Genomic DNA, 24,236 nt, shown 5'->3' with positions numbered 1-24,236 from the left:
ATTTCTGCATGAGAATCCACGTTTTGGTAATTCTTTTGTACAATGCAAGAAGACATCTGAAGCAGGCAAGCAATGGAGACCAAGAGGTATGTTATGCCCTGGACCGAATAGTGTCGTTGCTCCCAAATATTCCGATGAACAACATGCAAGGCGCAACAGCGTTAAAGCCGTGCGAGGCCAGATCGTGTTATGATAGAGTACGTTTATGCAACCAAATAATTGCGCGGCATCGAAGAGAAAGATGACCCGAAGCATTTGGGGGGTGAAAAAAGTGTTGCCTCGCATTTTATGGCAGCACATACGGTTAATGGAGCGATCGCAACTTAATTACGCTAGATGCGAGATGGCGCTGGTCGCGAAACGGAAACGATCGTTTCGATACGGCCCGCCGTCCATGCATTCGGCGTTGTTTATACATTTTTAATGTTTAACGCAAATCTCGTGTTACAAGAGGGAGTGGATCACCATTTCCACAAATCGCTTGTCGCGCTTCCACCGTTGGTGATTATAGGTTTCCCTAATGAAGCAGGTTGATCATTCGAGACGCACGGTTGAAGGAAACCGATAGTGAAATTTCTGGCAGGAAAACAATTCATTAGTTCGTCAGTTATACATATATTTAAACGTATTGAGTAACCTGTGCATCAACGATGGTTTTACGGCACCTTACGTGGCTACGTAAATGGCCTCGGCTTGGCTTCGCGTTTCCAATTGGTCTGTCGATTAAAAAAAAAGATAAGTTGCTTGACAACTTATGGAAAATTGACATCCCCTCGAATTGAATAGTTGAAAGCAACACTTAATTCGATGACATAAAAAAAGAAACTCCATTTCCGTATCGCATTCATCAAATTTAACAAACGTCGGCGCTTAGATTTGAGCTGAATATGGTTCTTTTTTATTAGGTGCAAAAAAAAGCAGACTAACATATGACATCTTTCATCAAATAATGATTTTCCACTGTCCAAATGGATGGATCGAGCATTTTTTTTTCTACTGTTACACTTTTTAGGGATACTTTTCTTTACGTTCCCTTCCCCATTTTCCGCGGAGTAGTTTCATTTGTTCGATCAAAATATTGTCGCATCCCATCGGGTAACGCGTCGATCATCCCTTGTCATTTCGGGAACGCCGTACCCCTTATGTGCACGTTCCCATATAAGCCTTCACAGCATAACGTGGACGGCGAGCATATCTCCTCGGATACCTGCGGCAACACGGGCCCATACCATGGCACACATCCACATCCACAGCCGGATGTGTCCGGAAATGAGCGATAATGAAAACTGGGCCGAAGAGATAAACATCTGTCGCTTTTCGTGCGCCGCACATTGAACGCACATTGTTGTCTCGCCATCATAACTCCGGTGGACTCGATGCTCTATGCTCCCGTGTGCCATCATTCGCGATCGAAACCGACGGAAAATATTTCTTTCCAGTGCAAAAAGTAATGCTAAAACGCCAAAACGAACTACGGCGAGAGGGAATCGCAAGCATGGAAATGATACACATAAATCATAACTCGTACTATAAATTGGGCCGTAAAGGTTCCCTTCCCCTCATCCTCATCACGACCTAAACGCACGCAAACACGATGGTGGACCACTCTTAGTGGAGTAAAAAAAGTGAAGTAATCAACGAACCCTACTACGCAACCCCTGGGGAATTGTCCAGGTCATCACAGCGCGTTCCAAAACTGTATGTTTTTCAAACATGCAATATTCTGTTTTATTTCGCATTAGAAGTCCTCAGAGGAATTGCTTATAACAATTTAATAAATTCTCAAACGTGGTGTTATTTTGTTGTAGAGGAGCAGGAAACGTTAGACTGCAAACATTCACCGAAACGACGATACCGGTAGAATCAATTGTTACTTCACATTTACTACTAGAATTTTATTCTCTCTATGTGACACTTTGAGTGTTTTCTCAGGATGCATTATTATTTGTATCTGTAGTTTATGTTACCTTTTACTTCCCTTAGTTGCGGTTCGTGTCACACGTGGAAACAAATTTGGCCTATTCTAATCACTTACTAAAGTAGTAGGCTACACGGCGACGATGTAATGGCGTAATAAATAACTGCATATTGTGTTCTATGCTTCATATGTGTTCCTATGATAACAGTAGAGTTCCGTTTCGTGATCTCTTTTGCCGCCTGCCCGTTCGTGCAAGGCAAACCCACAACACTCCGTAATTGGCCACGAGGGCCACTGCCTTTCGGTTTGGAGCTGGACTCATTGGCTTCAATTAGTTCTTCGTACGTAAACGGAACCGCGTGGTGCACGAAACGCACGAACTGCCGCGTGGCGGAAGGAGCGACCCTTCTTCCGAACGGCCATTTAGCGGGAGAATGGAGACCTACAAACTTCCTTGCGGGTAAGGTGTGTAAATACATGCTATGTTTCGTAAACTAAAAATTGATAGGAGCTAAAGGTGGAGGGAAAATCGGGACCGAGCAGCACAGGTTGTTTAGCAGCCCTGCTTGATCATAAGGTTGGCAAAACGGAAGACCTTCAACAAGCTGAAGCACCCGTAGAAGCCTCTCTCCCGGATGGACTGCACGGTTGCGGCCACCACCGCCTGCACGCCAGCCCTCCCCTCGGCGTTCGATGCTTCTCCTGCGGGCGTCTCATTTCCACTAGCGCCATTCTCCGGCTGGTGCTTCGGCGTGTTGGCGTTGCTGTCGGCCGACTTGTCCGCGGATATTTTCGGCGACGTCATCTTTGCGCTCTCTGACAAGGGACTGCTTCCGTTCGATTATGTAAGCCACACGCAAGGACACTGAAAGGAAAATAAAAACCGTTTTCCCGTGGAGAGGGAGCGGGAAAATCAATCAGTATTTCTCCCTCCGTTGATGCACCGTTTTTCGCTTGTTGATTTCGTTCACCGCAGAAGATACCTTCACAGTGGCGCACAAGTTTCTGAAAACATGTAACAAGGCAAGAATAAGCAACACTTTATGATTTGTTTTCAAAATGAGCACACAACAACACCATCGTCCAGCATACCTGAAATGCTTCGCCGTAGACGATCCGATAGGGAATGTTGTGTATTTTGTGTTGGCGCTAATCTTCCACTCTCTTATGTAACCACAGCAGGGCCGCTGTTTGAGGACCGTGTGGCTGTTATTTAGATAAGACTCGATAATTGAACCACGACAGTTTTCTCTCGATTTTTTCTATTTCGCCTTTGAAGCGTGTGGCAGTAGGGACTGCGATTCTATGATAGTTTTCCCTATCTGCTATTGATAAACACTGTTACACTTTGGTCGGTTGGAAGTGGGGTATCTTTGAAAGGGCTCTTTTTGTTTGGCCTTCTTCAAGTTTAGCCCAGAGTAGCACAGTAGCCGAGGAAGCGTACTAAAGCACTAACGCTGATGCGATGGAAAATTCAAACGCAACCCTCATAAGCAAAGAGCCAACACGAACGCCAAAACAACGCGAACGTACGCAAGCATAGGGCAAGAGAGACCGCTCTATGGTTGCCCCAGAATTCTAGGGCATTGCGGCGTAAGTTTCGTTCGCGAGAATCGCTCGGTGTGGTTGTCCCGCGCAAGCTGGCGCGTATAAGAAAGTGAGAGAGGTCAAGGTTCTGACCGCCGCGTGGTCCACCATTAACATTGGCTCGGTTGCACTAGTCTCGTCGTGGCCAACGGCAGCGAATGAACGGCACAGTTGCACGGGGAAAAGGAAAACAAACCCACCAAAACCCGTCCCGACGTGGTCCTGATGTTGCGTTCGGTTTCCTGGCAGGGAGCATGGGACGCGCTTGCGTATCACGTGCAGGTTTTCCGCAGCAACATTTCGCACACCGCGAGTGTGAGAGGGAAAAATCTCCCCAGGTCCAGGTTTCTTCACCTCATTTGCAAACAAGTGTTCTATAAATACATGTACACGGCTCCAGCTGATCGATCTCTAACGCAATCGATCGTTGCGCGTGACGACATACTGAGATGATGGCATCAAATCGTTTCTACCGCCACAGATCAATTACAGGACTATTGGATTTGAATTTAAATTGATTTTATTGTATTCAATTGGTTTCCACCGTGGTTTCAACGCTACGCGCAGGTTCGGAACGGAATGAAATATTGATATTAGAGCATATAGCATTGTTCTAAAGCAACTTCTAGTTACACTCGCTATTTTGGGCTAATTTAGTTGACTGTTTTAAGCAAGCTTTGTTAACACACTAAGCACTACTACTAATATAAATTAATTTTGCTTAAAGGACACGTGCACATAAATCAGCAATTCAAGCAATTTAACCTTCCGCTATTTCTCTCTTTAGCTTTTCAATTTTTAGCGGTAGCAGACTTATCATTTCCTTGCAAACGCTCTGTTCCTCCACAAAGTGCGACTGCATACGTTCATCCTGGCAGCAGGCAACGAATCGGCTATGGTAGAAATGACTCTCGGTCGTGTTCCTCAACTTTGCGAACTTGTCAGGCGTAATGATGCGATAGTACAGCCGACCGATGTGGAAAAATGCGTACAGAATCGGTTTCATTTCGTCCGCTTCCATCTTCTCCGGTAGCACCAGCGTATCAAGCGGGACTTTGTAGGATTCGATGAACTTTTTAAAGTTACGGATGCTCTTCTCGCACAGATTGTTAATTTTGTTCAGTACATGTGGCGTTGGGCGATCGTTTGCCTGCAATTCGTCCAGCTGCGAAAGCTTTACGTTCAGCATGTTAGAATAGATTAACCCCAGTTGGTACCAAGCTTCCCTAGAAATGAAAAGAGAACAGAAAATGGGTAGCATAAAACACTTTCGACAGTGTGGGGTAGTTGTTAAGTACCTGCATATGGTTTGATAATATGTTGCGTTCAGTAGCTCAACAATTTCCTCGAGCTGATCTGCACTTCGTTTGTATAGCTTACATTGATTTCCATCGTCCTCCTCAAAGAACGCCAGATAGCTGTAGAGTGAGGCAATATCTTGCAAAATTTTCGCATATTGGGACGCTTCCGTTTCCTGCGTAAAGTACTCCTTCGCTTTATTGAGCCACGAGAGGGAATTCAACATGACTAGCTTTGCGTCGTCGAATGTGAGACAAAATTCATCGGTCACCTGACTCTCGTACACGGCCAAGTCTAGGCCAACAAATCGGTCGATCTTTTTGATCGGAGACAGCGGTGGTTCCTTTGGTTTATCAGCGCAGTCCTCATCATCGTCGTCATCGTTCGTACAGAGGCGCTCCTTCGAGGTGACCAATATATGCAAGCCATACTTGCCCCAACATCTGCCAATGTCCGCCATTCGATACCGCAGCGTTTCCTCTTTCTCTGCTCGCTCGTCCGGGTTGGTAATTTTTTCAACCACGTCCGTCTCGTACTTATTCAGTATGAACGTACTTGCGGCCAGTAGATGCCGTGCTTGGGTGAGATAATTCATGGGAAAATAGTACTGTGACAATGTGGCCGCATTCAGGGCCCAATCGACGTGCTCGTAGTCGTTGTATTCCAGTTGGCGCTTGAGCGTCATGTGGCAATACCGTGCCGAATCTTCCAATTTCTCGAGAAACCCAAACACCTGCGCCAAGTAGTACAGCGTAAGCGTGTGGTTTGATTCCAACAGCCTGCATCCTTTTCCCTTTTCCACCTCCTCTTTGGTACCAAATAAGTCTGCTATTGTAAGCGGTTTGCGGTCCTCGTCCTTCACGTACAGGTATGTGTTCTTGGCTTCTTCGAGAAATTCCAGCGACTCGGTAAAATTTGAATGATTGCATGCCATTATCCCTAGCTGGTTAAGGATTTCGATGTGCACATTAATCGCCTCATCCTTGCCCATGTCCTGGCCGATCAGCTCTAGAGCTTCCTTTAGCAGGCTCGCTCCATTCGGTTCTTCGACGAAGGTGGTTATCTTGGCAATATCCTTGATGATATTCGCTTGTATGCAGCGCACTATCGATGCTGCATCCGATTGTGGTTCCAATGCTTCGCCCAATGTTTTCACTTTCCGCAGTGCACCATGCAAAACATCTCGGGCAGCGTAATGCGACCGAAATGGTTCCGTCGCTGGATCGTTCTTACTCTCTTCGTCGATAAGCCGATGGGCCTTCTCGTACTCTTCCCTGATGTCGGACAAGTTTTCTTTTGTGACTTTCATCCTGTGGAATATCTTTTGCAAATTTCCGAATCAATTTTCGTGCTCCTTTTCCACACCTTTTTTTTTATTTACATTGCAAATGTCAGTCGCCGCAAGTTTTGTCAAACATCTTTCAGTAATGCATTTGACAGCTACTAGAGTTGTGGGCTATGAATCATTCTCGCATGATTCATTCAAATTGAATCATGAAGGTTTAAATACTCGATTCTGTAAACATTGACGATATTTTTTTTAAATTCTCGAATCTTTATGACTCTTTTAAGAATCATTAATGAATATAAATAATTCTGCGATTAACTGGTCAGAGTAATTTAGTTTCATAAATCTCGATCGCAATTACCCAACTCTACCATCGACGGCTGCTTAAGCACGTGTCGATTCGCGACGAATCGATCGAGTCCGCGCTTTGTGCTGCTTTGAACTTCGTGGCGATAACACCTCACGTTTTGGTGAAGCTCGTTGAGCGTTTTTCTAGGCGAACCGCGTTTATCGTAAGTATCTGTGCGCCAGATTAGATGTATTTATAGAAAATCAGTCGATCGTGAAAGCAAAAGGAAGGAATCGGATTGTTTTGATTTGGTCTAGTGGGTTTTTCTGGGGTTCACGCCGAAGCTGCACGCGCAAGGGAACCATTAGCATTCAAGCCATCGTGGTTGGCGTATCTAGAACTCTAAAAGGAACATCAGGGTAAAAGGTACAGAGGTCGTTCGTAGAATTCGTGCTAGGTGGAAATTCCGAAGAAAGTGCAGTGCCAAGATTCACATTTCCCACGCTCTAGTGACCTAGTTGAGGGTTTTCGTGGACGGGCGGTGATTTTCGCAACTTACGTAATGCTTTGTGTGAGACCTTTGGCAATGGAAGGGGTTTTTTTGTCGTGTGGTGAAATGGTGTTGCCATGGGGCCCATCGAGATAACTCCTTTAAAGCCCTTGAAAATAATCAACGCCAAGGTGGCAAGAAAAATAGTCCACTAAAAATTACATCACTTAATAAGGACATTACATCACATCGAAGGTCGCATCCTAATACGGGATTGTGTGACCTTGCCATTGGTTTTGGAGGGATTTAGGGACGGTATCGGATGATAAAAATCAAATCCTTCGATGTCACCTGATTGTGTATCGACGTATGCAGTTGCATAATGTTAGAAAATGCAGTGCCCACGTGATTAATCCGCTTCTATTTATCGTTTTATCCTTCACAGCTAAATCCATTTTTCAATCATAATGGGCGTCCCAGCGGGTGATGTTGAGAAGGGCAAGAAGCTGTTCGTTCAGCGATGCGCTCAGTGCCATACCGTTGAGGCTGGCGGTAAGCACAAGGTCGGACCGAATCTGCATGGCCTCTTCGGCCGCAAGACCGGTCAGGCTCCCGGATTCAGCTACACCGATGCCAACAAGGCGAAGGGAATCACCTGGAACGAGGATACGCTGTTCGAGTACCTGGAAAACCCGAAGAAGTACATCCCAGGCACGAAGATGGTGTTCGCCGGTCTGAAGAAGCCAGCGGAGCGCGGCGATCTGATTGCCTACCTGAAATCCGCCACCAAGTAAACCTAGATCCTCAAATGGTGTCCTAGATTCAGCCAAAACACTGCTAAAAGAAACACACAAACAGCAATGGTAACAGTGCAGGCTGTTTCCAAACTCCCAAAAATTCGATAGTACCACCCTTAAATTTGGACAGAGTAACCGATCTAGGCGTCACAGCATCCTCCGGATAGAAGTTTCCCCCACACGATTAGGACAATTACTATGTAAATCTATTTAATTTATTTTATGCTAGAGTTAACATAGTTTGACGAATTCGTTTTGATCGACCATAGCGCCGGGAAAGATTATAAATCGATCGAACTCGGAAAAAAGCAGACCTGTTCGATACTACGATCGAAAATGGTCCGCATCGGATTGAATGATTGCGACTTTCGTTCAGTTCTGATTTCAAACGTGTAGTATTATCACTATCAAAGAAAACTCTACAAACCAACGGCAGAGATGTGACGCTGAATAAAACACGGAAACCAAACTCTATGCTGATGCATTTGCGTGCAAATATAGAAAGAAAGAGGTAAAGGGTTGGACACAGGCATGAAATTTGTGGTACTTAGCAACACTTCTGCAAACTCATGATATTTGATTTCTTATGCAAATGATATCTTATGTTACAAAGTACGAGAAGTTACCAACAAATCTATAATTATTTTATAAGCTTAAGGAAAAAAGTTAAATTTATGTTGGCTCAAAGTGTTCAAACATTGATGAATCATAGAGAGCTGATAAGTTCCGAGAAGAAAATTGTAACAAACCTTCGAACGATTTTAGCAAAAACAAAAGCAAATCCTTATTTAGAGTATTTAACGCTATTTGTATACATTTCTGCACCTAATTATCAAAAGAATTGTGAAGTAGAAATTAGTAATTCTGGACCTTCGTGCTCCACAACTTTTTTAAAAAATTTGCAACAAATTTTGACAATTCTATTCACTTTGACAGCACCATTGACAACTGCTTGACAACTGCTAGTATAGCACAACCTCTGCTCTATCCATCGTGAGAAGGAATCTCTCGTCACTGCTTCAGGGAAAATCGATCGATTTTATATCCTCACAATCCGGAAGGAAGGAAAACGATTTGCGTAAGGAAAGTCGGCAATCAAAACTTGTCGTCGCGGTGTGTAGTGTGCCGGAAAGCATAGTATAATTATCACGTTCGGCGGTACGGGCGTTGTTTCGGGGCGTTTTTGGTAAGTTTGTCCACCTCATAATCGCTGCGATTAAACGTAGGGACGCCCTCCGAAAGTGCACCACATCACAGAAGTGGGGCGGCGGCGGCGGTGGTCAGAAATCTGTCCCGTGAACGGTGGAAGTAACGGAGATTATTTTCTGGGCGTCAATTGCATTGCGAACGATTGAAATGGAGTGACGATAGCTTTGATGTGTAGGCATAGCGCATCATAATTTGCATCGGCAAAGTTCCATGGGGCATCCGTATGATGCTGCTGGGAGGAGACAATCTCGGTACTTTTTCTTCGTTTATTATCTGCTCAGCGTCCGCTGACTGCTATCGTTGCCGTACAGTTTCCGAACGCCACGTTCCTCCCGTGGCCAGCGGCAGAGTGCTTGGTACAGTGTGTTATTGTTATCAGATAATTGAATTAAATTCTTCTCGTACTACTAGAGCTCGTTAACTGCATCGTCGCTAGAATTAACGAGAGACGATTGAGGCGAAGAAAGTGATGAGAGCACGATGGAAAGTGATAGAACGTAACTGCAGCGATTTTACTGTACGCTTCTAGTGGTGTCTGCTACCGAGAATTAAAAGATGTTCGGAGAAAGTGTCCCTCCCTTAAACTTGCATAATTTTTCGCCTCATGGGAATGGCAAGCTTTCTCCAAAAAGAAAAAAAAAAACTATGTGTAGTGGAAAGGGCAAAGATCATCGGAATCCTGACTTGTTCGTGCTTTTATTTTACAGATGAAAATTGTTTGGTGTATCTACGAACCTACGTATTTTAGCTGCAGTTGGTTGTAGGCAGAAGATATCGGATAACTCTTCAATCATCCGCTTGCGACGGACGGACGAGACGAGGAACGAAGTCTCGTTTCCGGTGAAATACAAAAGAGTGATTGTTTTATCACGCAGTAGAATAAAATAACCGAGTAGGCAGCCGCTTGAAGAAAAGAAGTTTTCAAGATGGCTCCAGTACGAGGAGATGGAATGCGCGGTCTGGCGGTGTTTATATCGGACATCAGGAACTGTAAGTCTGTTGCGGGTGACATCAATGTCCCGTTATTGTCCAAAAAAGGATGCTTTCTATGACTCACTCCTTCAAACGCCGTACTTCACCGTTTGCAGGTAAAAGCAAAGAGGCAGAGATCAAACGCATCAACAAGGAGTTGGCGAACATTCGAAGCAAATTCAAAGGTGACAAAACGCTGGACGGATACCAGAAGAAGAAGTACGTCTGTAAGCTGCTGTTTATCTTTCTGCTTGGCCATGACATCGACTTTGGTCACATGGAGGCGGTCAACTTACTCTCTTCCAACAAATACTCGGAGAAACAGATTGTAAGTTTTGTTTTGTTTTGCATTTGATGTCTAGAGGAACAAAATTTGACCTATTTTGCTTATCTTTTGTCCAGGGTTACCTGTTTATCTCGGTGCTGGTGAACACGAACAGTGATTTGATCAAACTAATCATCCAAAGCATCAAAAACGATCTGCAGTCGCGTAATCCGATCCACGTGAATCTGGCGCTGCAATGTATCGCCAACATCGGCAGTCGCGATATGGCCGAGGCGTTCTCGAACGAAATTCCGAAGCTGCTCGTGTCCGGTGACACGATGGACGTGGTGAAGCAGTCAGCGGCCCTATGCCTGTTGCGTTTGTTCCGTACCTGTCCGGACATCATTCCCGGCGGCGAGTGGACCAGCCGGATTATTCATCTTCTGAACGACCAACACATGGGTGTCGTAACGGCCGCGACCAGTCTGATCGATGCGCTTGTGAAGAAGAACCCGGAGGAGTACAAGGGATGCGTGAGTTTGGCGGTGTCGCGCCTGTCGCGCATCGTAACCGCTTCCTATACCGACTTGCAAGACTACACGTACTACTTCGTACCGGCGCCGTGGCTGTCCGTGAAGCTGCTTCGCCTGCTGCAGAACTACAACCCACCGACGGAGGATCCGGGCGTGCGGGGACGGCTGAACGAGTGTCTGGAGACGATCCTGAACAAGGCGCAGGAGCCGCCGAAGAGCAAGAAGGTGCAGCACTCCAACGCAAAGAATGCGGTCCTATTTGAGGCAATCAATCTGATCATCCATAACGATAGTGAGGCGAGCCTGTTGGTACGCGCCTGCAACCAGCTTGGCCAGTTCCTGAGCAATCGCGAGACAAACCTGCGCTATCTTGCGCTGGAATCCATGTGCCATCTGGCAACGTCCGAATTCTCGCACGAGGCGGTGAAGAAACATCAGGAGGTCGTGATCCTATCGATGAAGATGGAGAAGGACGTGTCCGTGCGCCAGCAGGCGGTCGATTTGCTGTATGCCATGTGCGATCGCACGAACGCGGAAGAGATCGTGCAGGAGATGCTGAACTATCTGGAAACTGCCGACTATTCGATCCGCGAGGAGATGGTGCTGAAGGTGGCCATCTTGGCGGAGAAGTACGCCACCGACTACACCTGGTATGTGGACGTCATTCTGAACTTGATCCGAATTGCGGGCGACTACGTGTCGGAGGAGGTCTGGTATCGCGTCATCCAGATCGTCATCAATCGGGAGGAGGTGCAAGGGTACGCTGCCAAGACCGTGTTCGAAGCTCTGCAGGCACCGGCATGCCACGAGAACATGGTCAAGGTTGGTGGATACATTTTGGGCGAGTTCGGTAACTTGATTGCGGGCGATTCACGTTCCGCCCCGATGGTGCAGTTTAAACTGCTCCACTCCAAGTACCACCTCTGCTCGTCGATGACACGCGCTCTGCTGCTCTCGACGTACATCAAGTTCATCAACCTGTTCCCGGAGATTCGCGGCACCATTCAGGACGTGTTCCGGCAGCATAGTAATCTCCGATCGGCGGACGCAGAACTGCAGCAACGCGCGAGCGAGTATCTGCAGCTCAGTATCGTGGCCTCGACCGATGTGCTCGCCACCGTGCTGGAAGAGATGCCATCGTTCCCGGAGCGCGAAAGCTCGATTTTGGCCGTACTGAAGAAAAAGAAACCGGGCCGGGTGCCGGAGAATGCGGAAATTCGTGACAATAAGAGCCCAGTACCGAACAGCCATGCTCACACTAATAATGCTCAAAATAATCACACATCAAGGTAGGTGACGTCTTTTCTCTTCCCACAAGGGAGTTTTTTTTTATATCAAACTTTGGTTCTTTTATTCTTGCAGTTCGAATAATGCCAACGCAAGCTCGGACCTACTTGGACTGAGCACTCCACCGGCCAGTCAATCTGGCACACTGATCGACGTGCTTGGCGATATCTACAGCACAGCCAACGGAAACAGCAACGTGGTTAACAATTCCAAAAAGTATGTACCAACACCACTGGTCTTCTATGGTCGTTACTAAGTAACAATGCTTGCTTCGTTTTAGGTTCGTTTTCAAAAACAATGGTGTTCTGTTTGAGAACGATTTGTTGCAGATTGGCGTGAAGAGCGAATTCCGGCAGAATCTGGGCCGCTTGGGTCTGTACTATGGCAACAAGACGCAAACCGCGTTGCAAAACTTTGTCCCCACGCTGCAGTGGTCCGCGGAGGATGCGCTGAAGCTGAACGTACAGATTAAGGCTGTCGAACCGACACTCGAGGCTGGTGCCCAGATTCAGCAGCTCCTCACGGCGGAATGCATTGACCACTACGTTGGTGCACCGTCCATTATCATTTCGTTCCGCGTGAACGGCGGTGCGGTGCAAAAAATTACGGTCAATCTTCCACTGACAGTCAACAAGTTCTTCGAGCCGACCGAAATGAATGCCGAGTCGTTCTTTGCCCGATGGAGGAATCTCGGAGGGTATGTACTATGCGGAATTGGTATTTGTATGAAAAAGGAAAAATGTCTCACATGGTACAATTTATTTTGCAGGGAGCAACAAAGGGCACAGCGTGTGTTTAAGGCCCAGCAACCACTTGATCTTCCCGGGGCGCGCAATAAACTGACAGGTTTTGGAATGCAGCTGCTCGACAGCATCGATCCGAATCCGGATAACATGGTTTGCGCCGGCATCATACACACGCAGGCACACAAGGTTGGCTGTTTGATGCGTCTGGAACCGAACAAGCAAGCACAGGTAGACAAGTGTATCTTTAGGTCCAATCTTTTGGGCACAGCCGATTGTTAATCCTGGACCCTTTTCCCCTCTTTTCGCAGATGTTCCGCTTGACTATCCGGTCGAGCCTCGAGGCGGTGACGCAGGAGATATGCGAGCTTTTGGTGGATCAGTTCTAAACTAGCAGCAATTGGTGCATCCATCGCAACGCGACAAACTATTTTACATAGCAAAATAACACAAGGAACAAGGAAAGGAAAATTGGCTTTAGAGAAAACACGAAATATTGATGTCGTATCGCAGCGCGAAACTACCTACATATAGCCTAGCCGGTACGAGGTGTGGGACATTCTGTGTCGAAAATATGAACCCATGTGTCAGGTAAGCAATGATTGATTCTTTGCAAAAACTCTAATCATCGGGAGGAACCTATCCACACACATTGAGTTAAGTTTGTCCTAGAAGGCTCTAGTTAAATTTGAATTGAAAAAGGATATTCATCCTGCAGACTTTGCTGGATCTGATTATCGTGAGCCGCATCTCGCAACACAAAAAGGTAGAAAAATTTGGATCTGGTACGCATAAAATGTGCGTACGAGGAACAGATTGGAGAGCTTCGGATAGAATGCACTTGGGGCGGACTCATGTTTGTGTTCACCCCCGTCCCATCGTAGCGATAATTGTTGTTTAGGCTTCGTGCAATTGTCCGAAGGGTCCGATGAAAACGTTATTCGACCAACATAGAAATTTATGATCAAACAACGATAGGATGAAAGCAAGGCTACGCAAAGAGAGCTGTAAACGCAAAAACATAATATTTCACTCTAATCTTAAAAACAAGCAGAAATCGAAGTTAATTGTAATAAGACACAATATGCTGGATGGAAATCCACGAGTCTGAAACACCTCGTGGCACGGTCTGGATTATGTTTTCCCCTGCATTTGGTGGAAGTATTGTGTGGAAGAGGGAAAACGTATTTGTGGAATCAGAAGTAATCTCATTCACCGTGTAGCGGGCGAAGAAATGACAAAGGTAATACATAGATTATATTAAACTTTACATACAAACATTAAATGGAATGGAATGGAGTATATATATACATATATAAAATGCCACAATATTGTATTGTAGACGAGACTAAACTGTGACAACGAGATTGGAGTAAGATCGCGTGGGAAATAAGACACTTTCAACGCGTTTGAAGCTGAAGTGTGAAGCACGAAATTGCTTCTGATATTGCGTACGCTTGTGTGTATGTGTGTCTGGGCATAAAGTTATGATTTACAAGCTGACCATAAATCGCGCATGGATAGCAGGAACGCATGTGCATGACGACGGAACAAGTTCTTATCACAAGACAGCACAGTGTTCTATTTCTAGCTGCTAAAACGGAAGTAACGAACACAAAACACGCGCAGCAACCAAATACACACAAAGTAAAGACCAGTATCTATGATCGTCGAGCGAAAACAGAACTTGGCGGTAGATGAGATGCACAAATAATTCTCACGATCGCATTCATCATTACAAGTATGCTCTTTATATACAAATTTGTATGCTTTCGGTTGCTTTTGGCTGTTGAATCCTCCTCTCTTCCGGTATGGGATTAGTTTGAATTGCTATTGAATGGCACCACGTGGATGTTGGTCAAGAGACGGACAGATGATGACCGTGCAATAAACTTATCGATGGAAAAAGAATGGGAAGTGGAACCATTGGAAAGAGCGATGTGCTTGAGAGTAAATTAGAAGTTTCGTTTTGTTTTTTTTTTTTGGTCCATAAAGGAGACATGAATATTATGTTTTAATCGTTGCAAACTATACATATACTTATTAAGTAAAGTGTACATTGTAGAAAGTTGTATTTAAAAAGAAAAAGAACAGGCATAATGAATCACAAGCCAAGCAGAATCCTTACAAATTTGTCAAAGTAGAGTAATTTGTTACAAGTATAGAAAAAGAGCTCATTTTCATGCTTCGCTTCGATGCACATAGTTCTCAACGTACACACACACCGTTAGCTACGTAAACATTGCTTGATTTCTTCTGATAAAAGTGAGACAAAGTGCAGGCTCGTATCAGAATGGTATTGTGGAGCACGCGAAATACTTGTACATCCATTTTCTTTCCCAAATTTCTGGTTAATATTGCTAGTCTACACACTACGAAAAGAAAAAAGATAGTATATTTAGCTTAGCGATAGACTCATGGAACAACACATTGGCGATCACATTCCAAAATTGAGGAACTGGGAAATTTGTAGAAACAAGCTCTGAACAAATGGCGCATAAAAAGCAATTGTCGACGCGAGCGTAACTAGAGGAGCTTAGAGACCTGACCATGTGTAATGCGTTGAGCGTCATGCAGAGGACAGAGGAAAACTACACGCCATGAAAGAGGGCATTCTTCTCCATCTGCGCCGACCGTTATGTTGTGCGCGGTGTTGGACCAGAGTAAAAACATAACATAACGCTGAAGTAAATGTATCAAAAAGCAACGCTGTTGGAAAGTGTTTTACACTGAGCTCTGGCGTGTGTACACAGGAGGAAAAGGAAGATAAATCCGCCACAGCAAAAAAGGGGTAAATAATCGAAAACATTAAGAAATATTAATTCAGATAAAGCGGATAAAATACGATAAAAATCCATACAGTAGCAGCAGTGGAGATGAGGAAGTACATGAATGGAAGTGAAAAGTAATATATTGAAAATATACACATGTTATTGAAAACGAATTGATTTGTCCATGAACAACCACGGTACAGAACGTTTACTTGTATTCGTTTCGATCATTAACGAACATCTTAATGGATAAATTTCTTACGAATTAAAACGCTGGGGTTACAAATCGGGAAAAGAACATTGAAGCTTAACGTTGATGTTCATCGACGAGAGTTGCGACACGAGAAATTTGAAGATGTATGGGATTTCCAGGTGGCCAATTTCTTTATCGTCCTGACAGAGCCTGCAGGTGGCGGGTGTGTGCTGGAACTCGTTCAAGCTGCTCGCCAACCGCTTGGTGACGGTATCGATCGGGCCAACCAGTGTCCCGCAGCGACGGCAAACCAGTACCGTCACCTTGTCCGACCCATGAAACAGCCGGTCTTGCAACAGAAAAGAGGCTCCGTGCGACAGTAGCCCGTCGCGTTCCATCTCCCCGAAGCGAACGCCACCTCCACGGGATCGACCCTTGTTCGGTTGCTGCGTCAACTGATCGATCGGGCCGGTCGAGCGCACCTGCCACTTATCGCTGACCATGTGACGCAAACGCTGGTAATGCACGACGCCGAAGAAAATGTCCGCCTTCATCTCGCGCCCATCGACACCGCTGTACATCCGCTCCGTGCCGTAGTAGTTGTAGCCGGACGATTCGAGCAGCCGCCCGAAATAGTCGATGGCGGTGTTATCCTCGTTGAAGCGAAACGGCGTGGCATCGTGCACCAAGCCGTGGCAGGCGGCCGTTTTTCCGGCCATCGTTTCGATCATCATCGCGATGGTCATACGCGACGGGAAGCCGTGTGGGTTGAAGATGATGTCCGGAATCATGCCCGACTCGGTGAACGGGAGGTCGATGGCGGGCCATTTTTGCGAGCAGATTCCCTTCTGACCGGCACGGGAGGCGAACTTGTCGCCAACGTTCGGATTGCGAGAGATGCGATAAGTGATGATGCACAGCTTTTTGACCTCGCTGTAGTTAAGCTTCCCACTCCTTACCGTGTCGATCGGCGATCCCAGCTTTACGTTGTCCACGATGCCGTTCTCGGACGACTTGTACTTCACCACGTGGTACTGGTGGTCGTTTCCGTTGAAGTAGCAGTACATGGGTGTACCGACGGTGAGTTCAGCGCCCTGGAACGGCATCCCATCGTTGTCCAGCGATATCGCCAGGCTGGGGTCACGCGGATCGCGCGCGAAAAAGCTCTCGTCCGTGAGTTCCACTTTTTCGTGCTTGTAGACGGTTCCGGCCGCGAAGCCACGCTCTTCCGCCGACTTGTTGATAATCATGGCATCTTCCATGTCGTACCCGGTGTACGAAACGACGGCCACGATGGCGTTCGTGCCCATGGCGAAGTTGTCCATGTCCATGTTGTCGTAGTGCACCGGGCGGAACAAGGGTGTCGCAGGTGTTTGCAGTCGATACATCTTGGCGATGCACTGCTTGGCCCAGTTCTGGCACGGCGTGCCCATCGTTTGCTTGCCCATCTGACACTGGTACATGTTACGCGGCGACTGGTTGCAGTCCGGCATCGGAATCAGCTGCGCCAGGTTGCTCAGGAAAGCTGTCTTCGATAGTTCCATGTGCGTCGTAAGGTTCGGGTAGGCTTCATCCGGTGTGATGCAAATGTCAAGGTACACCTGCTCGAACGTGCCGATCAGTTCGATGCGATTGTAGGTAAGATTTTTTACCGGGCGCATCATGCGGGACGGACCCACAAACAGGAAAATGCCCGGAAATTGGCCACCTACCCGAGCCGGCACGAACACGATCTCGGTCGTCTTCGGGATGACACCATCGATCTTCAGCAAGCGTAACTTTTGCACCACTTGGCTAGCGGTGGCCCGTGGAAGCATTCCAAGTACTTTGCCCTCCAGCAGCACCGTATAGGATTCTCGCATGGGCAAGCTGGTTCCAAGGGCAGGTTCACCGACGAACTCGATCGGCTGCATACCGAGCAATACCAGGTGTTTCTCGATGTTTTTCACCTTATCCGGATCCTGCACTACCGATACGGTACAATCGGAAGTCATATGATTTAGCAGCCCACAAGGCGTACCGTCGGGAGTGTGCACAGGACAGATGAAACCCCACGCATCCGGCGTAAGCTGGCGCGCCTCGGTGGTTCGCATCGTCAAGAAAAACGAGCCACGATGGACGGCCCGGAAGTGCGACATGTAGCGCATGCGGTTAATGTTCTCCGCAATTATCACCAGACCGGAATCCTGCATTACGCCCATCTCGACAGCTTTGGTAAGGTTTCCTGTGGACAAGAAGTGCACGAAGGGTGCTTGAAATCCGGACACATTCTTCAAAGACTGCATCACTTCATGAGAGGTCACAGTGAGCGAGTCTTGATCGGGACACAGTTTGAGTAGGTTTTGACGGACATTAAACAGCATTGAAATGCACAATTCGCGCAAAAGCTGCTGGTACATGTATCCACCGAGAAAGAGCTCTTGCATCATTATGTGGTCGACCGATTCCACGTGGGCCTTGCCCTGCACCACGACGAACAGCTTTTGCATCATAAGCACCAGCAGGTTGAATTTATCCTCATTGTTGGTCAGATGGATAAGCAAAACCTGTTTGAGCAGATAGTCGCCCGCCTGTTCGTCCGAGTACCACTTGGGCATGTTGCCCAGTCCTAGTCGGTAGCGGAACAACGAGCCCAAGAACTGCTTGCACTGCTGCCCGTTGTGAAGGTTTTCGGCGTGCAAATCTCGCAGCATTGTCATAATGCACCTGAAAGTAATGCAACAGAAACAGGGGGTATTCATGTACATTCCTCACGCCTTCAAATATTCCGCGGACAAACCTCTTGTAGTATTGATCGTCCTCGTAACCGGTGATTAGTTTCCGGTAGATAGTATTGTCTGTGTAGTTGGTGAGGCTTTTCAGTAGTAACATGATCGGTATAAAATTGAGCGATTTTCTTATGGTTATCATCAGTTTTGCCGTACCATTTTGAACGTAGTGAAGAACATTGTTCTGCAAAAAGCAAGAGATGGAGAACACGAATTAGTAGTGAGATTCATCCAGGCGTCCAGCATCCCTGTCGTTGTTTACCGTTGACTGTTGATCCTCTCTAACGCAACGAATCATAATGCCCGTAGTACTGAAATCCTTTCCACGATTCTTCCAACCATTTCGATTCATGGCGACGGGATAATTGCGGCGTGTCGCAATCAGCATGCGCACTAACTTCTCATTGCCACCAACCAAGAAGTAACCTCCCCATTCGTCCGCGTGCTCACCGCGTTCGGTCAGCTCCGCTGGCGAAAGACCCTTCAGATTGCACGCGTCCGAGCGCAGCATGATCGGAATTCGGCCCATTTCACGCGTCACTGACGGTTGTTGGATACCATCCACTTCCCAATCGAGCGTGATCGTACACATCCCCCCGTACAGGTCCCCTTTCTGGCGGCATTCGGATGGGAACACACGCTTCTCCTGCGCTTCCACCAAGCTCGTAGGCACGGTTGGGTTGGCGATGGTAATGTCGGCAACACTTAGTTTGATACGGTTTTGGTTGGGCATTTCAAAATTCAATGGTTCCAGCCGGTGGAGCATGTCCTCGATGCCCTCCCGCAGCATGTAGTTGAACGAATCAATGTGCGGACGTCCCAGGTTCGCCAGGATCTATGGGGTTGGTCGGAATGCTTGAGTTTTCGCCATAGTAGATAACGTTTTCCTGCCATACCTCATTCTGCTTCTCCGGTATTTGCTTGTACTTTGGTCGTAAATTGGTGAGCTCAGGAAGTTGCTTCATTTTTACCACGATTTTTATCCAAAACTAAAGAACAAATCACTTTTGCAACCTTAAACACCGGCGCGGCACGTGTTTTTAGTTTAAACGTGTTTGACAGTCGCCTGTCAACAAATCGTTTTTGTTATTGTTTGCAAGGTTAATAGAACGGTTCCAGTAACCTTGGTTGTTTGTTTCTCGACTTTTTCGACGAAACATTTAATCGATTCCATTCCATTTCGAAAAGTTTTATTTATTTATAGCTTAATACATTATAATACAAAATACTTTCCTACATTGGCTTTATTTTTCAGAAAAAATATAATCTTGTATTATGGAAACAAAGACGTCATTTAAGTCAATTTTTTCGTTTTATTGATTATCCTTCGGTACGTGGCAGGTAGCACGTGGTTTCTGCCGTTTTGAAAAGTAAAATCCGATGGAATGTTACAGTTAAGAAAATTATCTTGATAAACAGCATAAAAAGAACTTCAGGGAAAATGGTTTGAGCAGCTGTGAATAAAATGGCAACATGTTTAACAAAACAACGGGGGAATCTCAAGCCTAAATTCATAATTTAGGTCCAAGGGTGACGGTTAAAGACGTTATAAAAAAGATCTCGATTGTAATATCCAATTCCCATTTCAACAATCCACATCCAAAAGTCGATCTCGTTACATAGTTTTAGTATAATCTACAAACTGAGTGTTGCATGCGATAATAACCGACCATTTACGCGTCCGCGAATCGAAAAGTACGGTTCCAAGTGGTACCAAAATGCAAAGTGGAAAGAAAGACTAAACTAATGAATTGCTTCAACCATAGGAAGGAGCTATTTTCTCAGTAAAATCCCTCATTAATGTAATATAGGGCTAGAACAATACAGCGCTGAAATGGTGAGAGAAAAAAGGAATGTATCAAAACAGCTTAAGGGCAGATATTTTTTGCGGCATCATTTCTCTTGCCTTCTTCAACCCTAATTAGAGTGCGTTTGCTATCATATCTGATACCCGTCTGTGAATCTGTACATCTTGGCAGCTTTTCCAAACATTGTTTTTTTTCCCCCGGGTTGTTTGTACCGTTGAGCGGGAGTGTGAGGATTGTTTAGCAGACAAGATACTGGCTGGTGCGAATGTGCGACTGATAAACTTACTACAAAGTGTGGCGACCGAGGACGTCCTACCACTCCCTTCGACTTTTCCGCCCAGACTGCAACAGAAAACAGATCGAAATGAACTGTAAACCAATACCAACGTGCAGTCGTTTCGTTTACGATAATCTCGCGATGGTAAAAAAGAAAGAAACATAAATCGATCCAGGTCGAGGTTTGGAGCAGATAATGCCGCAACATCGACGTCTGCGGGGTGGTGGCAAAGGGAATCGTAACACAGTAATCCTATTAAACACTGATATCGATTCGTTATTTATGAAATTAATTATTATCATTTGCTTCGGGGGAGAGTGTCGGCAGGCGGAGACCACAGTCCAAGGCGGACTAAATGAATCCATATACAAGGACTTCTTCCTAGGGTCGTACTTTTAATCGGATCGAATTGTACGTCCTTGCCATACGTCCACTTCATCCACTCTTGTGCTGGTATGTTGAGCTGGGGGAACAATACCGACTTATCATTCGAGGGAAACTCATCAATCGAGGTTGTTTTAGTTTAGGTCGGTGCATCAGGATTTTGGCTTAACTTCCTGGGCAAGGTTTCTGCTTCAATTGGATGGTTTCTTTCGGTTCCTTTTTTTATTCCTACCGTTCGCCCTACCAAATATGTTTCATGTTTTAAAGGCACCCAATGGCGGCTCCTGGCGGGATTGGCATTTACTTTAACGTGTCATTGGCGCACAATTGGATTAACTTGATAAAGAAAGGAAAACTAGCCTCCATGTCTTTATGGTTATGCATTACCGACCAGACATTTTTTCTTACTGGTTTTTGTTAAGCTCTTTGATTAAGTGTAGATACTGCAGGGCAACGAGTGACGTAAAAGAACATGTTACTTCCGCCCGAAATTATCATCCTTATGCACATGTAAGTTCAATTAGTGTTCCTTTCCGGTAAATGAGTGAACTGAAAAGTATATCAACATGGAGGGTTGTTACATGCTGCAAGCGGAAAGAAGACCTATAAGTTCTTCATTTGACGACATCATCATCATCATTGTCGTCGTCGTCGCCGCCGTCGTCGGCATTTGTAGTCGTGGTCGTCCTTTTTCATCATTATTTATTCATAATACGGATTGTGAGCGGCCCAGTTGGTCGGTAGTCCAGCCCCGTTGGACAGTTTGAGTGGCCTATCAATATCAAATTACGTCCTCCATTTTCACCAGCGAACAACGGCAATTCCGATTCCTTGCTTCTGGCTCTGCTAATGCCTTTTTCCATTTCCCGCCCGATCGCATATGTCTTTACCATATCACTTGCCAAGGGAAAGCGTACTTACGCGTTAGACGCCCGCCTGGGGATCGATAGTAAGTAAGAAGTGTCCTGACAGCCGGGCGGTTACGAAAATGAAACTAATGAACGCGCTTCCTTTACCGTCCACAGCACAGCAAGAAACCACGGAGGGACAAAGTCATACGGCAACTGTGTGTGTGTTGTTCATTAGCGGACTCTAATTTAGGGGCTGCTAGTCCGGGTCGCTCGGTTGACATCCCTTTTCCGTTTTTGGGAGGAACCTTAGTTGGACAGCTTGGCGGAGTTTGATACGTGGTTTGATTGGCGGGCGAACAGCAAGTACGCATTTGCGTAGTTTTCGTCCTTTCGATGGTGGGAGGAGAGGTTTACTCTATTTTTACCTGGCATTTACTTCCTTTCCAACTAAACCCGTGAATCCGCTTCACAGTAGTTATATTGTTACAAAAGTTTTATTGATTGACTACGCCTTGGATGCATTTTGTTTGTTCCAAAGTGTTTTATTTCTTCGGATTGCGATTTTTCCGTTTTCGCCATTTACTGATAAGAATTCTCAAGCAACTCCTCAATTAAAGAAATTTGATCCTTCATCTATTCCTTCCTCCCACCCGTAAAGCTACAGCCGAACACTTTTGAGGAATGTTTTCCATCACCCGGATCCGTTTCAATCGGCCTGTGGAAGAAGGAAATGTATATCGCCACCCCCGGGCACATTCCAGGGGTGGTTGTTTTCCATTCACCCCTCAATGTGCTGTGTTTTTCTTTCAGTTCAGTAATTTTGTACTTCAATTGCTACACCATCGTCGATATTCCTATTGATTATCAGCTTTAGGTAAGTTCTGCGACGATGGGGGAGAGTAATCGGTAAGCTACCAGTCTTATGTATGTAAGAAGTTCCCATCTCATGACGTGCAGGTTATGTTCTACGAGGGTTTCCATTTGAGGCTATCATTTTATCACGCTCTCCACGCGGTGGAATCGATTTTTTGGCATGCAATCGATGAGGCAAGACTTACAAATTATGAAGAGAAGTTTTAAATTATTCAATGAACTTTTATGTTTTGAAATCTCCCACCTTGCATGTTTTAATTTATGTTTTTTTCATAGATGAACAAACAGGAGAAAAAAAAATGTTCCAATAAACCAAAAGGTGTTTATTTTAGGTTGTTCTGAAACTCTCATTTTTGTTCACCATTGAATTCATTTTGATTTTATCAACTCTGTATATCGAATCGTGAAGTAAACAAATGTGTGGTAGAATTTAGAAAAATGCTCTCAGTTGAATCTCAAATTAAGCGTTTTCAATCTCAAAAAAACGAAACAGCCGAAACATTGAAATCGACAGTTCTTGGCTCATGGACCCCCCCTTTTTCCAGTGGACAATTAAAATCTAGATAAAAGTTTTAATTTAAATAAATATACCAACAGTCTTCCGACTCTGCCCGACATTGTGTCGATGATGGTTGTGATTTTTGCCCTTTTGCCGAGAGCTTGGCATCCCTTGGCCAAATCCATGCACGCTGCATCTCGTCCTGTGCAATCAAGATTCCGACCTGGTGGAACAAAGAAAATTTATTAAATTTTCTGCCGAATAACTAATTATGCCTTCTTCGGTCTTTGTTTTCAGCATTCGTGCGACCCGAAGGTGGCACACCGTTCCGTTTGGTTGATGGTGCATTTGCATTCTCCATGCGCTGGACGGAAGAACTAAGAGAACGAACGAATCAGCGTACAATCTGGCGGTACGAAGAAGCGTGACATAATCCTAAATTAAATATCATCTCTCGAATTGAACTGGCCCGAATGTTTCGTGCACATTTTTCCGCCTTCCCTTCGCCCGGTGAATGAATTCCTTCCCTCGCGAAAAGGTTCTCGACAGGGGCGTACTAAAAGAGCACAAAGTGCAACAAGGATGCATCTCGATCTCAAAAATTGAAAAGAGTAAAGATAGCACACAACAGGAGCACACACACACGCTCCTACCAAAGCCAGGGGAAAAACGACTTTGGTACGTTGCAAAGCGCTACATCCGTTTCCATTTCGTTTTTCGCCAGTGTTGGAAGCCTTTCCGCGGTGTTGGAAGATCAAGTGTAAAAGGAGGTCCCGAATATAATGTCGATAAAGTACACAGAAGCCATGTTAGCGGGGGAAAACATGAGCCATGTCTGGTTGGGTTTGGTGGACGCCGAAATTTACGGGCGGCTGGGGGATTGGCACGGAGCAGGAGACGAATCATTCCTGGACCGGTAAGTAAGGACCTGTCTAAGTTTTTGCATTTCAGCATTCATCTGGTGAGGGAAAAGGGTTACATTTCCAGAGCTTAATTATGTGACATGCCAGGAGATGAATTTTCGTATGACTTATGACATTTTATGCACTTTTGTTTGATTTTAGAGAGAAAACTATATTCTTAGAAGTCAAATTTGTTCGTTTTCTTCAATTGTGAGTGGATCGTGAACCGATTT

General features: G+C 45.7%; 4 protein-coding genes and 1 long non-coding RNA gene across 6 annotated transcripts; 2 read left to right on the top strand and 3 right to left on the bottom strand.

Moving 5' to 3' along the window:
* Positions 1 to 952: 952 nt before the first annotated feature.
* LOC131263297 (uncharacterized) lies at positions 953 to 3,280 on the bottom strand. Its single transcript, XR_009178245.1, has 3 exons — positions 3,011 to 3,280; positions 2,902 to 2,923; positions 953 to 2,783 (listed from the first exon to the last, which is right to left on the bottom strand). It is a non-coding gene; the product is annotated as an uncharacterized LOC131263297 (long non-coding RNA).
* Positions 3,281 to 4,018: 738 nt separating this feature from the next.
* On the bottom strand, positions 4,019 to 6,158 carry LOC131262946 (KIF-binding protein). The gene is made up of 2 exons (XM_058265050.1): positions 4,804 to 6,158; positions 4,019 to 4,731 (listed from the first exon to the last, which is right to left on the bottom strand). The coding sequence occupies exons 1-2, from the start codon at positions 6,111 to 6,113 to the stop codon at positions 4,266 to 4,268; spliced, it is 1,776 nt and encodes a 591-aa protein (XP_058121033.1). The 5' UTR covers positions 6,114 to 6,158; the 3' UTR covers positions 4,019 to 4,265.
* Positions 6,159 to 6,513: 355 nt separating this feature from the next.
* LOC131262193 (cytochrome c) lies at positions 6,514 to 8,138 on the top strand. Of its 2 annotated transcripts, none has more exons than XM_058264141.1 (2): positions 6,514 to 6,604; positions 7,317 to 8,138. In XM_058264141.1, exon 2 carries the CDS (start codon positions 7,339 to 7,341, stop codon positions 7,663 to 7,665), a length of 327 nt encoding a protein of 108 aa, XP_058120124.1. In that variant the 5' UTR covers positions 6,514 to 6,604; positions 7,317 to 7,338; the 3' UTR covers positions 7,666 to 8,138. The 2 variants fall into 2 exon arrangements, with proteins under 2 accessions (XP_058120124.1, XP_058120125.1); XM_058264142.1 differs by lacking the exon at positions 6,514 to 6,604 and adding an exon at positions 6,721 to 6,807.
* Positions 8,139 to 8,725: 587 nt separating this feature from the next.
* On the top strand, positions 8,726 to 15,457 carry LOC131266416 (AP-2 complex subunit alpha). Its single transcript, XM_058268930.1, has 8 exons — positions 8,726 to 8,854; positions 9,585 to 9,867; positions 9,966 to 10,177; positions 10,252 to 11,936; positions 12,010 to 12,150; positions 12,215 to 12,631; positions 12,704 to 12,908; positions 12,989 to 15,457. The coding sequence occupies exons 2-8, from the start codon at positions 9,804 to 9,806 to the stop codon at positions 13,064 to 13,066; spliced, it is 2,802 nt and encodes a 933-aa protein (XP_058124913.1). The 5' UTR covers positions 8,726 to 8,854; positions 9,585 to 9,803; the 3' UTR covers positions 13,067 to 15,457.
* Positions 15,458 to 15,580: 123 nt separating this feature from the next.
* Positions 15,581 to 19,435, bottom strand: LOC131266415 (DNA-directed RNA polymerase I subunit RPA2). The gene is made up of 4 exons (XM_058268929.1): positions 19,306 to 19,435; positions 18,672 to 19,244; positions 18,421 to 18,593; positions 15,581 to 18,347 (listed from the first exon to the last, which is right to left on the bottom strand). The coding sequence occupies exons 1-4, from the start codon at positions 19,372 to 19,374 to the stop codon at positions 15,728 to 15,730; spliced, it is 3,435 nt and encodes a 1,144-aa protein (XP_058124912.1). The 5' UTR covers positions 19,375 to 19,435; the 3' UTR covers positions 15,581 to 15,727.
* Positions 19,436 to 24,236: the final 4,801 nt, after the last annotated feature.

Source organism: Anopheles coustani, chromosome 2 (genome assembly GCF_943734705.1).
Source record: "Anopheles coustani chromosome 2, idAnoCousDA_361_x.2, whole genome shotgun sequence".
NCBI lineage: Eukaryota > Metazoa > Arthropoda > Insecta > Diptera > Culicidae > Anopheles > Anopheles coustani.
Note: the sequence above shows the minus strand (reverse complement) of the source record. Positions and strands in the feature narration are given on the sequence as shown.